Genomic DNA, 14,783 nt, shown 5'->3' with positions numbered 1-14,783 from the left:
CTTTGCCGGGTATATCAGTCTGGGTTGGCAGTTATTGGCTCTCAGGGCTCGTATGGTGCTTTCCCAGGCTTTTCTTGCATTCATTGTTTGTGTGGAGAGATCTGCAGTGATTCTAATTTTTTTCCCGTTGTAGTATAGCTCCTTCTTCATTTTTGCTGCATGCAGGATTGTTTCCTTATTATTCAGATCCATCATTGTTACTATTATGTGCCTAGAAGTGTTTCTCCTGGGATCTTGCTTGTTGGGTGTTCGATAAGCTTTTGTGATGTAGTTAAGATGGTCGTTTTTGAGGTGGGGAAAATTTTCATTGACTATCTTGTTAAATAGGTGTTGCATTCCCTTGCTCTGGAATTCCTCACCTTCGTCCACTCCGATTATGCGAAGGTTAAATTTTTTAGCATTATCTGCTTGCTCTTGAATTTCCCTTTGGTTTAATTTGAGTGATTTTTCCATATCTGTCACTTTTTGGTCCAGTTGGTGTATTCTGTCTTCTGTATCTGACACTCTACCTTCCATTTCATTCACTCTGTTGACCGTGGCTTCTATTGTGGTTTGCATGGTGGAAATGGATCCCTTTATGGATTCAATGTTGGTTCTCAGAGTACTGATCTCACCTCTCAATGAGGTGATATCAGTATGCATTACCTCTAATTTGGCGTTTATCTCACTTCTTACTGAGGTTTGTGCAGCTTCTATTTTTGCATCCAATTTTTGTTTGATATCCTGTATATCTTTTGATAGTTCATCCTTGTGCTCTTTCAATTTCTGATCCATTTCTCGCTTTATTTCTTGAGTCATTGCCTCCAGCAACCCTTGGATGTAGTTTTTGTCTTCCATTCCTGCTTTGCTCCCACTGGGGCTCTCCCCTGCGTGGCTGCTGGCTTTTGAGGTGAGCTTGCTGTCCTGGGTAGTGGTAAACCTTGTGATTTTTCTCTGTGATTTTCGCATGGGGGTTCAGGAGACTGCTCTTCAATCTTGTTTTGGTGTGTCTGTCTTTGCTTGGTTGCTGATTCTCTATTGGTAGAGAGAGTCTGTGTCTGATCTGGATTCTGTTGGGAGCCTATTTCCAGCTGCTATTCACTTAGGATTCTCAGCTCTCTGCTGTAGCAATTCCCGCCTTTGGAAGGGTTGAGCAGCCTAGACTGCTTGTGTTTGCTCCTGCGGGTGCTCTTGGGAAGATCAGATGCTCTGGATGCACTCTCCCAAATACTGGAGTCTGCTATGGGCTCCTGATGTGTTTTTGTTTGTTTGTTTTGGGCTGGTTGTGGGCTTGAACTCTAGGTTTGGGTGCTGTCCCTCAGCTCTTCAGCTCAGGGCTGGCACCCTACCATTTGAGCCACAGCCCCACTTCTGACCCTTTTTGCTTTGTTCAGGCGCCGGTCCCCTGGCCTGGTTCCGGCCCCAGCCTGGAGCGCGCTCGTTAGGCCTGTGCTAATGTGTATACCACCTTGGTTATGCAGCCTGGAGGACACAGTTCAAATTTCTTCTACTGTTGGTAGTCTTGACCCAGGGGCACTGTTCCTGGCTTGAGCATTTAAGCTCCCTTCCCGGGGCGCTCTTGCTCTGGCCTGGCCAGCAGAGTGTGCTCCACCGGCTGGTGGGGCTCTCGAACAGTTCCCAGTTTTAGTGGGTCCTGTGGTCCGGGTGTTGGGGTAGGGAGTCTAGGTCAGGGTCTGGGGATTCCCTCCAGCTCTGGTCTCCCTTGATGGATTCCCTGTCCCCTGATGGGTACTCACCCTGTAGGTCGTCAGTTGTTGTTGCAGTCCGTCAGTTGTTGTTGCAGTCCGAGTTCAGTTGGGGTGGTTGCGGGCTGGGTTGGGCGGCCCCCCGCCGGGTCGTTGCGATCGCGATTGGGCGGGTGGTCTGCGGACAGGTCCCTTTGTGGAGCTGCTGGTGCCGGGCGGCTTTGGCGGGATGGAGCCTCTCCGCTCCGGTGGAGAGTGATGGGTGGGGTGGGATCCTCCTGGAGACTCCCGGCTGGTAGGTTTCTCTGTTCCTGGCGATCCGCTGTTCTGCAATCCGGTACCTGGTGATCTGCAAGCAGCCCCCTGTGTCTCTGTGGCTCTGGCAGCCCCTGCCGGGCCGGCTGGCCGGCGGCTTGGCGCACTGCCGCGCGGCCAGTAAAGGTTGGGGGAGGGGTCTTCGCTCTTCTCTGTTCTGAAATTCTTCTTTTCCTCTCTTTCTTTTTTTGTTATTTTCCACCTCTGGTTTTTCTCTGAGTGTTCGTCTTTTTGTTGTTGTCGGTCTCTTGGGGAGATTAAAGGTTGGAACTCGAACTCTCTTTTTGGTTGGAGAGAGCTGTGGCGTTTCCCTACTGCCCCGTCGCCATCTTGAGAACCTCGACTTTTTTTTTTTTGAGTGTCCAACATTATGTTTTTAACTTTAACAAATTTACTAGGACTATTGTAGTGACTATTATGTATGGTTGTTTGGGAACATATTAAATACCTTCTCAGAATTTAGCTTAAAACTATATAAAAAAAAGCCAGGCGCCGGTGGCTCACGCCTGTAATCATAGCTACTCAGGAGGCTGAGATCTGAGGATCGAGGTTCAAAGCCAGCCCAGGCAGGAGAGTCCATGAACCTCTTTTTTTTTTTTTCATTCTTTAAAAGAATTTGTTGTTATTATAAAGGTGATGTATACAGAATGGTTACAGTTACATAAGTCAGGTAAAGAGTACATTTCTTTTTGGACACTCTAACCCCTTTTCTTGCTTTCTCCTTTTTTTTTTTATTTATTTTTTTTTTTTTAATTTTTTTTTTTATTGTGAAAATACTGTACAGAGGGATTACAATTACATGGGCAAGATAGTGAGTACATTTCTTATCAAGCATTGTAGCCTCCTCCTTTGTTTACCCTTCCCATCCCTTCCCATCCTCCCTCCCCCCTCTACTCAATCCTCCCCCCCAAGTTGTAAAGTTCGTTTTTGACATAACGACATGTACATCTCATTGTTGCAACAGGTCCACCTGTATCCTTATTTAAACGACTTGTTTTTCCCCTTCCCCTCCACAAATTATACCGACATCAAATACAGTGAAAGAAGGGGTTATACTGTGGGGGAGGGACATACAAAGCAACAAAGAAATAATCTTATAATTGCGTTAGAAACAAATGCATGAGAGATTAAAAAAAAAAACATTTAAAATACATATCTTAGGGTTCATTTTCCTAACATCACCTTATCTGACCTTTTCTGCTTGACTCATACATATACTAGATATTGCAAATAAGGGAAATCATGGGACCTATGTTTCTTTGGGCTTGGCTTACTTCACTTAATATAATTTTTTCCAAGTCTTTCTATTTCCTAACAAATGGGGCAATGTCATTCTTTCTGATGGAGGCATAGAATTCCATTGTGTATATATACCACATTTTCTTGATCCATTCATCTACTGAGGGGCATCTGGGTTGGTTCCAGATCTTAGCTGTGGTAAATAATGCTGCAATAATCATAGTTGTGCTAGTAGCTTTAGTATGGTCTTGTTTGTAAACATTTGGGTAAATGCCCAAAAGTGGGACTGCTGGGTCATAGGGGAACTCTATGTAGTCTTTTGAGGAACCTCCATACTACTTTCCAAAGTGGTTGAACAAGTTTACACTCCCACCAACAATGAAGTAAGGTTCCCTTCTCTCCACATCCCCTCCAGCATCTGTTGTTATTAGAGTTCTTGATTTTTGCCATTCTAACTGGGGTGAGGTGGTATCTCAATGTTGTTTTGATTTGTATTTCTTTTATGGCTAGGGAGGTGGAGCATTTCTTCATGTGTCTACTGGCCATCCTTCTTTCTTCTTCAGAGAAGTTTCTCTTTAAGTCATTAGCCCACTTATTTATTGGGCAGTTGTTTCTTTGGAGATTTGTTGTTGAGGGATTTAATTTTTTGAGTTCCAAGTATATTTTAGATATGAGACCCTTGTCCGTTGTATGGCTAGTGAAGATCTTCTCCCAATCCGTGGGCTTTCTATTGATCTTGCTAGCTATGTCCTTTGTCATGCAGAAGCTCTGCAACCAAAGTCCAGGACCAGATGGTTTTACAGCGGAATTCTACAAGGCCTTCAAAACTGAGCTCACACCAATACTCCTCCAACTTTTCAATGAAATTGAAAGAGAAAGTTCACTACCGAACACATTCTATGAAGCCATCATAACCCTCATCCCAAAACCAGGCAGGGACTCATCAAAGAAAGAGAACTATAGACCCATTTCTTTGATGAACATTGATGCAAAACTTCTCAACAAAATTTTGGCCAATCGACTTCAACAATTCATCCAAAAAATCATACACCATGATCAAACAGAATTCATTTCAGGGATGCAAAGCTGGTTCAATATATGTAAATCAATTAATATTATTCATCACATCAACAGGAGCAAGGATAAGAACTACATGCTTATCTCAATAGATGCAGAAAAAGCATTCGAGTCCATCAAACTCTTATCTCCAATAAACCACCAGAAAACCGGAAGTGGCGCTGTAGCTCAAGTGCTAGCCTTGAGCTGAAGAGCTGAGGGACAGCGCTCAGGCCTAGATAGAGGTCAAGCCCCATGACCAACAACAAAAAAAACAAACCAAAAAACTATATAAAACGTTTTCTTCAGTTTTTTTCTTGAAATCTTCCTTTATATATTCACTCAATTCTATTTTACGGAGTGGGAATGCCCAATTATATGTATGTTGTGTCTTTTCACTTGACTTCCTTATCTCTTAAAAGCTTTTTTTCTCTTTAGATTTTGCTCATGATCCTTTCCAACTCTTACTGATTTATTTTATGTTTTGTGATGGAATCTTGCTAAGTTGCCCATGTTAGGACTCCTGGACTCAAAGCCAAGTAACTGGGAGCATGCTTTGACTCCTTTTTGTCTGTGTTCAGCATTGTCTCACCATGTTCACCTTAATTTTGCTTTTATTCCTGAAATATCTGAACAATTGTCTCTTATTTCTGTCTTGAGCTTATTTATTTCATCTTTCACATTTTTGTATTGCATTTTCACTTCATAGATAGTTATTAAGTTTTAAAATTCATGACATAATTTTCAACTACCCAAAGAAAGCACTTAGAGTGTGTCCCTAGTTTCTTTCTACCTCTTTTGCTTCTTTTATTTTCTTTAGATAGATTGTGTTCTGGTTCTCTTCTGAGTTACCATCTTGACTAAATTTTCTTTACTTTGAATCCTTTATTTGTAATTAGTTCTTGGCATAGCTTGGGCTATATCCTGGATAAGAAGAATTTTTTTAAAGACCCTATGTCCTGTTAGATTGTTGTTGGTCACTACTTCTCTCCTGCCAGTGAAAATAGACCACTCAGATGGTGAAGCCTCATTTGGATGCTTGTGCTCATAATCTTTGGGAGAAAGTTGTCAGAGGCCAGCTGAGACAAAAAGTTCATGAGACCTCCACCTCAACCAGTAGCTAGACACAGTGGGGCATACCTGTTATCCCAAATACATGATAGACTGGGATCGGGAATACCACAGTTCTGTTGTAGCCCTGGAACATGTTTTGAGAGACCCCATCTCAGTAGAGAAACAGCTGGGTACACACTGCATACCTGTTACCCTAAAAGTGGGGGAAACCTTAAATGGTACCATCATGGTCCAGAATGGACTGAGCATAAATTGTGGCCCTATTTTAATAATGACTAGAGCAAAAAGGGATGAAGATGTGGTTCAAGTAGTAGAATGTATGTCTAGCAGGGACAAGGCTCTGAATTCAAATCCCAGTACCACAAAAGCTAAAAATAAAAAAATGCTCTCTCATTCCTGGGTTGCAGTACACACTGTGTTTCCCACTTACCCTTTGTCTGTGATTGCTGGCTCATTCTTGTGTCCTTTGCTTCATAACCTTTGGAACCCATCTAGATTCTGCTTTATTACTGCCTCTTGTTCCTCCTGTTCCCTTGCTAGGTGTGGTGCTTCATGTCTGTAGTTCTAATACTCAGGAGGTTGAAGTAGGATGCCAATATAAGATCCAGGGAGTCTATATTGTGAGACTCTTTCACAAAACAAAACAAGCAAGCTTTCTTAGATTATAGACTTGTGAATTTTTTTTTTCTTGCACTAAACTTGTTTTTTAAAGAAAAATTAGTATAACCACTTTCACCTTTTTTTAATCATATAAAAATACAAAAAAAGGGTCACATGTCCACTTGTCATAAATTAACCCTTTACTTTCTTTCTATATATCACTACTAATAATTCTATCAGAGTGAGAAGGTCACTTGAAGTGGATTTTTTTTCCTAAGGGATATTTAGTAACCTTTTGTTTTTTTCGTTTTCATTCACATGGTTTCAAAATACGAAAATATAAGAAGGTACTTAGTAAGTAGTATCACTCTGTTCTCTGTCCCCTCTCAGTATCAGTTTCCTAGATTCTACTCCCTTTGCTTTGTAAGGCAACATACTGTTAGTTTTTTGGCTATCTTCTCACTGTTTCTTTATTATAATTTATTAGATAATGAGAGTTGCTGAATTTGTTTTACAAAGTCAAAGGTGCATAAAAAGATGGCCTTGTGTATCTTTCTGTCCCCTCCCAAGTTTTGCCATCTGCTTTTGGGAGGTCACCATTCTTTGCTTGTCACTTTTGCAAAAATGCAATTACATCTTTTTTCCTATTTCCTCTTTTTTTTTTTCTTTGTTGGTCATGGGGCTTGAACTCAGGATTTAGGCTCTGTCCTTGAGCTCTTTTGCTCAAGGCTACCACTCTACCACTTTGACACATAGCTCCACTTCTGGTTTTCTGGTGGGGTTAATTGGAGAAAAGAGTCTCATGAATTTTCCTTCCTGGTCTGGCTGTGAACCGCAATTTTCAGATCTCAGACTTCTCAGCTAGGATTACAGGCGTGAGCCACCAGTGCCTGGCCTCTTTCCTCTTCTTTCTTGCAAAAAATGTAGTATACTATGTACATTGCTTTGTTCCTTGCATTCTTCTGTGACAGTATTTTCTGGTGATGACTCCAGATCAGTACATAATGCTTTTAGTCTTCTATTTTGGCTGCATTATGATGGGCTGATGGGCATTTTTGTTATTGCTATTGTTTGTGTTGTTTTCACACATGGCTTAACAGTGGGGTCATGTTGTAAGAAACTCATTGTTAGACAATTTCATCATTATTTGGGCATTATAGAGTGTACTTACACAAACCTAGATGTTAGAACCACTGCATGTGGTCTCAATACAGTAGAAATACAGTAAACATCAGACAGATATATGAGGTTGCTGTCAATACAAAATGGTGTACCTGCTTTACAGTACACCTTATTCTAGTAGTAGGCATACACTCTAGAAAAATGAAACAGTACAATATACATAAAGCAATGGTAATTATTAATTGTCATCAAGTATATGCTGTACATCATTGTATGTACTAATAATTTTGTGCATCTGGATTGAACCCAGGACCTTGCACACACATTAGATAAGCTCCACCACTTGGCTGTGGCCCCAGCTCCCTTCCAGATTCACATGCATCCAAAATAGAATAGCACAACAAGGCATATAATAAGTTACTCTTTCCTTTGTCCTCCGTCTACCACATTCTTGTGTTTCTGTTCCTTTGCCCTTTTTTTTCCAGTGTAATTTCCAGCTCTCTCAGAGAATGGTTTTCTTTAGTAATTAGGGACTTATTTCTTTCCATGGGGAAGACCTTCCTTCCACTTTGGAAGTCTTGGGGCAGCACCAGCAGGTCTAAATTAGGGTAGGACTGTTCTGTTTTGAAGTATCACAGGATTCATTCCTGACCATCTGGCTGTGACTGGCACAACTCATTCAGGAACATCATTTCAAACAGCTTGGTAAGCAGATAGGCAAGCATCAAAGTTGTTCACTTTGGAAATGTCTCTGACAACTATGGCCTCTACTGTATTTCAAGTGATTTTTGTTTTGTTTTAATGCTGCACTAGGTCTCCCAGGTTTAAATTCCAGACTTTGCACATGCTTGTCATGTGCTCTGCCACTGAACTCAAATTGCTGCTTTTATGCGATTGGATCTAGTCATTCATCCCAGGCTGCCCTCAAACTCATGATCCTCTTGCATCAGCCTCCCAAGTGCTGTGATTACAGGTATGCCCCACAGTAATGGGCTAGAATTTCTCAATAGCCTTGTCCTCAGGTATATACTTTGGATGCAGCTGCCCTGTTGCAAATAGGCTGCACATAGCCTCACTGCTTTTTTTTTTTTTTTTGGCTAGTCCTGGGCTTGAACTCAGAGCCTGGGTGCTACCCCAGAGCTTCTTTTGCTCAAAGCTAGTGCTCTACCACTTGAGTCACAGCACCACTTCCAGCTTTTTCTGAGTAGTTTATTGGAAGTAAGAGTCTCACAGACTTTCTTGCCTGGGCTGACTTCAAACCAGGATCCTCAAATCTCAGCTAGGATTACAGGTTTGAACCATTGGCACCCAGCCCTCACTTTTGATATATCATTGTTCCTTTTTTCTTTTTTTTTTCCTCTGATACTGGGCCTTAAACTCAGTGGCCTCACACTTGTTCAGCTTGCTTGTTCACTGTTGCTACTCTACCAATTGAGACACATCTCCAGCTTGGTTTTTGCTGGTTAATTGGAAATGGAGTCTCATCAAAGACTTTTTGCTTAGGTGAATTTGAATTATAGTCCTCTACATATCAGCTTCCTGAGTATCTTAGAGTCTTTGTGGGGGTTTTTGGTGGGGGAGGATTTCCCCCAATTTTTCTTCCATCTTAGAAGTGAGAGTCCAAGAGACCTCTTTGCTTCTTTGAGACCTTTGGCTATATAGCCTAGGCTGACCTTGAGCTTCACCATCCTTCTGCCTCATCTTCCTGAGTTACTGGGATTATAAGTATGTACCATCATATCTGGCTTGATTTTCTGTCTTTTAAGGTCACCTATTCAAACTATTCGTGTATACCTATTGTATTTGCAGTTTCTCACTACAAATACAATCGGATTCAAATGCAGGTCTTATTTTTATCCTTTTTAAGCTCTAAGAATGTTCAGTCTCTGTCCTGCTTTACTTTGCATAACGTTGAAAACATTTCATTTGGGCACATTAGGTTCCATTCTTTTGGTAGACTATGTCAAGCCCTTTTAAAACACATTTGAAGTGTTTTCAGCCCTTTACTGTAGCAGGTGAACAACCATGTGTTAATGTCCTGCTACATATATGCAAGACTATAACGGATTCCCAAATTTGGTCAAAAGGACTGTGATCTAATTGTGGTTTTCACATCTGCCATCTAATTGCCTACCTGTGGGTTTATACCAGTCTATATTCCCTTTACATTTTCTCTTATTTATTTATCTATGCATTTATTTATTTATTTATTTATTGCCAATCCTGGGGCTTGAACTCAGGGCTTGGGCTCTGTCTCTGAGCCTCTCTGTGCTCAAGGCTAGTATTCTATCACTTGAGCCACAGCACCACTTCCAGCTTTTTCTGTTATTTGGTATGAGGAATAGAACCCAGGGCTTCATGCATGCTAGGCAAGCACTCTACAACTAAGCCACATTCCCAGCCTCTCCCTTTATATTTAAAAAATCTGATAGGTGAACAATATCTCTGCATTTTAAATGTTGCTTCTTTCTGATTTTATTTTCATTTTTGGTTTTTGAGATAAGGTCTCACTATATAGTCCATGTTGGCTCAAACTCAGAAACTTAGAGCCATTTGTGGCCCCTGCGTATAATTCTAGCTACTCAGGAGGCTAAGATCTGAGGACCACAGTTCAAAGCTAGCTTAGACAAGAAAGTCCATGAGACTCTTACCTTTAGATAACAACCAAAGGAGGAGGTTACAATGCTTGATAAGAAATGTACTTATTATCTTGCTCATGTAATTGTAACCCCTCTGTACAGTATTTTCACAATAAAAAAAAAATAGATAACCACCAAAAAGCCCAAAGTGGAGGTATGGCTCAAGTGATAGAGCACTTGCCTTGAGCAAAAAAGCTCAGGGACAGCACTCAGATCCTTAGTTCAAGTCCCAGGTCTGGTAAAACCCTACGTCACTTCCCAAGTGCTGGGATTATAGGTTTGTGCCCCTGTATTCATCTGTGTTTCTCTTTCTTAAAATGTGAGAGTGAGCTTATAGCATGCATATGTAGTACTGGCTATTTGGGATCCTAAGTCAGGAGTTTCTTTTAAAACCAGCCAAGACAACATAGTGAGACCTTGTTCAAAAAAAAAGAGAGGGGCTGGGATGGTGGCTCAGTGGTAGAGTACTTGCTGTGCATGCATGAGGCCCTGGGTTCGATTCCTCAGCACCACAAGCAAAAAGAAAAAAGCCGGAAGTGGCACTATGGCTTGGTAGAGCGCTAGCCTTAAGCTGAAGAGCTGAGGGACAGTGCCCAGGCCCAGAGTTCAGGCCCCACGACCGGGCCCCCCCAAAAAATAAATAAATAAATAAAAAAGGAGAGCCAGGTGCTGGTGGCTAGGTCCTGTAATCCTAGCTACCTTTAAGGAGGCTGAGATCTGAGGATCACTGTTCAAAGCCAGCCTAGTCAGGAAAGCCCGTGAGACTCTTATCTCCAATAAACTACTCAGAAAACTGGAAGTGACATTGTGGCTCAAGTGGTAGAGTGCTAGCCTTGAGCTGAAGAGCTGAGGGACACCCAGGCCAAGAGTTCAGGCCCCACAACCTACCAAAAAAAAAGAAAAAAAAAAAGGAGAATATATTTCCTTCCCTTTATCTATTTTGCATGTATGTTTTGCCAAGGAGGAGGTTTTCTTGTTTGTTCAAGTAATCAAGTTTATCAATGTTATCTTTCATAGCTTTTGAATTTAGGAAGCTTTTTTTGTTTTCTTTCCTGAGGCTGAAACTCCGAGCCTCACAGGCACTATAACGTTGAAGTATCTTCCCATACCCAAACGCTTTTGATAGTTAGAAAAAGTTCTCCCCTACTTCAAGGTTATCAAAGACTCCATCTTTGTTTCATGTACATTTTTAGTCACCTTAAGGCTTTGAATCTTTTAGTAGATTTTTCCTGGTGGGCAGTGTATTTTTTCCAAATGACTATATAATCTTCCTAAAACTTTTTTTCCCCTTGAAACAGTCTGTATGTTGCTCAGACTGGTCTCAAACTCTTGAGCTCAAGTGATCTTCTACCTTAGCCTCTCCAGTAGTGGAAAATGCAAGCATATGCAAGTACACTTGGCTCCCAACACCATTTATTGAGTAGTTAATTTTTACTTCTAATTTGAGAAGACAGCTTATTGTGTTGTTAAGTCTTTTTGTCACTGTTGTACTTTCTTTAGCTTGCTCAGTTAATTTGGCTCACTGGTTTGGTATCCCTTTTAATCATCAGTTAATCATAATTTTTTGTTTTTGTCAGTCGTGGGGCTCAAACTCTGGGCCTGGGCGCTGTCCCTCAGCTCTTCAGCTTAAGGCTAGCACTACACTATAACTTGAGCCACAGCGCCACTTTCGGTTTTCTGATGGTTTATTGGAGATAAGAGTCTCATGGACTTTCCTGCCCAGGCTGGCTTTGAACTGTGATCCTCAGATCTCAGTCTCCTGAGTAGCTAGGATTATAGGCATGTGCCACCAATCATAATTTTAAATTTATAATCATTTCAGAATGTTCTTCCATCTGATAAGAAATGATGTAAAATTAGGGGGAAAGGGTTGGGAATGTGGCTCAGTCATAGAGTACTTACATAGCATGCATGAAGCCCTAGGTTCTATTCCTTAGTACTATATTAGAAAAACCCAGAAGTGGCACTGCAGATCAAGTGGTAGAGTGCTAGCCTTGAGCAAAAGAATCTCAGGGTGGAACTAGAACAAATCATGTTTAGCGAAATAAGCCAAGATCAGAGAGAGAAATGGCACATGCTCACCTGATATGTGGATGTTAAATTCAAAACACAGCAAGATGGGCTGGGAAGGTGGCTCAAGATGGGCTGGGAAGGTGGCTCAGTGGTAGAGTGCTTGCCTAGCATGCAAGAGGCCCTGGGCTCGATTCCTCAGCACCACATAAGCAGAAAAGGCTAGAAGTGGTGCTGTGGCTTAAGTAGTAGTGCACTAGACTTGAGCTGAAGAGCTGAGGGACAGTGCCCAGGCCCACAGTTCAGGTATCACAACCGGGGGAAAAAAAAATGCAGTAATATATGACAAAGAAAACGACTCAAGAAATGACCTCTTCTTAATTTGTCATATTGTTTTTAGATGACTCTATGTTCTTGGCATATGGATATACATGTACATATCTGAGGGAAGCTAGGAGGAAGGCACAGAGTCAGAAGGAAACAGGTGATAAAATACAGCAGAGGGTCCATCAGCTGCACTGGACATTGATGAAAGTAAACTAAGTAAACTCAAGGGCAGCGATGGGAGGGAGGGAATGAGAGAGAAAGAGGGAACAGCTTACATTAAGCAAAAGAAAAGAAATGTACGTATCACCCAATTTGGAAGAAATAGTTGTATTGTCAAAGTTTGTAAAGTTCACAAGCTTTATAGATCATGATAATGACAATTCACTTTGTGAAGGTTAAAATGTGTTTGTGACTTTAACTAAATAAATATCACTATCCCACAATATTGTGAAGTTTATATAATCACTTAATCTTAATAAAGAAATTAAAAAAAAAAGGAGGTCAGGGACAGTGCCCAGGACTGGCAAAAAAGAAAAATTAAGGAGAATGTCAGTCCTTTTAGGGTTCAGTTAGTTCCTCATAATAGTAGTTGTCCGTAATCTTCTCTTCAGGAACTTGTCAAAACTCATAATGTGAGAATTTTATTGTATATCTTCAGATTTTTCTAGAGCGACATATACAGTGTTTACTCAAGGTCATTTTGTAGTGTAGGGGAGTGTGTAGCACAGTGGTAAAGGACTGGCATAGTGTGTATGAAGCCCTGGATTGCATCCTTGGTTCTGGGAGGGGAGAGGAATCATATTGGAATTGTTTGCAGTACTAGGGATGGAAATCATGTCTTTTTTTGGGGAGGGGGGGGTGCGGTCTGGTCGAGGGGCCTGAACTCTGGGCCTGGGCGCTGTCCCTCAGCTCTTCAGCTGAAGGCTTGCACTCTACCACTTGAGCCACAGCACCACTTCCGGCTTTTTGCTTATGTGGTGCTGAGGAATCGAACCCAGGACCTCATGCAAGCAAGGCAAGCATTCTACCACTGAGCCACCTTCCCAGCCCGGAAATCATGTCTTTAGGCAAGCACTGAACCACTTAAGCCATGCCCCCCAATTCTGTTATAGCATGTTGATTAGCTATATCTTGACTAATAATTTATTCAGTTTATAGTACACATTGATATTTTCAAAAAGACTTTTGGCAATTTCAGGAGAGAGATTCAATGAGTCAGTTATTTAATGGTAGAATTGAAAAGCAAGCAATGTATTAGCTGTGGACTTCACAGGCCCATGAAAAATAGAATTTATATTACAGTTATCTAGCACAAGATAGTAAATGACCTTGGCTGCCTGCATTGTGTACAACTTATGAATCACAAAATATCTTTTTTGTCTTTTCAGTCGGCCTACTTTGTCTATCCAGCATCCACCATCTGCAGCAATTAGTATTCAGCGTCCTGCCCAAGCACGAGATGTGACCACACGAATCACTCTCCCCTCTCACCCTGCATTAGGGACACCAAAACAGCAGCTTCATACTATGGCTCAGGTAAAACAAGAGGTGAAGAACAACTTGTGTGTGTGATAGAGTAATGCAGAATTGCACACAGCTTACTGAAGCCTTGTCCATGTTCATTGATGATCACTTTTAGACTGGGTAGACTAGTCGGGTTCTGGTTGTAACTCTGCACAAGGTTCCCTTCACAGAAAACCAATTCCAGTACTGGCACCCAAGTGGCTGCAGCAACCATGCACAGTTCACTGAGGCAATGGCCGTATGCATTGATGATGGAGCGGGCCGGGTTCTGGTGGTAACTGCATGGGGTTCCCTTCACAGAAAACCATCTTCAGCACGGGCACCCCAGTGGCTGCGGCAACCGTGGCGCCTATTTTGGCAACCAACACCCTTCCTTCAGCAACCACAGCTGGTAAGTCAGTGGCCCTGCTCTTCCTACCAGGAGAAAAGGAAGTGTAAGTGGTGAGCTAATTTCTCATCCTACCTTCAGAGAAAACAAGCTAGACAAATTCTTTTTTAAAGAGCTTTCATAAGGATCTTTATAATGTGAAATGTATGTAAAGACCATTGCTAAGGAATTTCCTTTCTTCTTCTTTTCAGGATCTGTGTCACACACACAAGCTCCCACCAGCACAATTGTTACCATGACAATGCCCTCCCATTCGTCCCACGCTACTGCTGTGACCACCTCAAACATCCCAGTTGGTAAGTGTTGTGTGCCTTCATACAGAAATCTATGAGGAAATTTTCAGCCTGGGTGATCAGGCCTTCACAACAAAGGCTTTGGTTTTTAATATTTTCATACAGATTTGATATTGATGGTAGGGGAAAAAGAGGGTAATTGAATGTTTACTGAGTTTTTTCACTTCCCTACTCGTTAACCTACCCCTTCTATGTGAACTTATTTAGGAATAAAATACATTTACTAACAGAAAAAAAGATAAAGGAAAAATAAGAACTTCCATACTTTGTTTTAGGAAAATAGATGATGGAGGAAAATCTCTAGGTGGAGTAGTAGGAAAAGCACAAAGTGGGAGTTGGCCACCTTCCATTCCCATTTGAGTGCTATCCCAAGGGCTCATGACCACTCATTTCTTTTGAGTTCTGTTTAGCTCTCCCTCCGCCTAGTCCCCAGCAGAGCTAAGGACTGAACTGGGGGCCTTGAATTTACCAAATCCCCAACCAGCTATTTATTCCCTTTTTAAAGTAGTGG

General features: G+C 41.7%; 1 protein-coding gene across 4 annotated transcripts in view; it reads left to right on the top strand.

Annotated features, from left to right (window-relative positions):
- Positions 1–14,783, top strand: part of Sap130 (Sin3A associated protein 130) — a 102,946-nt gene that overhangs the window by 33,753 nt on the left and 54,410 nt on the right. For all 4 annotated transcript variants that reach the window (XM_042685229.1, XM_042685226.1, XM_042685228.1 and 1 more), the window contains exons 8-10: positions 13,456–13,603; positions 13,892–13,982; positions 14,171–14,275. In XM_042685229.1, coding sequence (XP_042541163.1) covers positions 13,456–13,603; positions 13,892–13,982; positions 14,171–14,275 — 344 coding nt within the window. The remainder of the gene's footprint in view (positions 1–13,455; positions 13,604–13,891; positions 13,983–14,170; positions 14,276–14,783) is intronic.

This window comes from Dipodomys spectabilis, unplaced genomic scaffold, assembly GCF_019054845.1.
Source record: "Dipodomys spectabilis isolate Male_0828 unplaced genomic scaffold, ASM1905484v1 ptg000094l, whole genome shotgun sequence".
Taxonomy (NCBI): Eukaryota; Metazoa; Chordata; class Mammalia; order Rodentia; family Heteromyidae; genus Dipodomys; species Dipodomys spectabilis.
The sequence above is the reverse complement of the archived record's forward strand: the minus strand, read 5'-3'. Positions and strand labels throughout refer to the sequence as shown.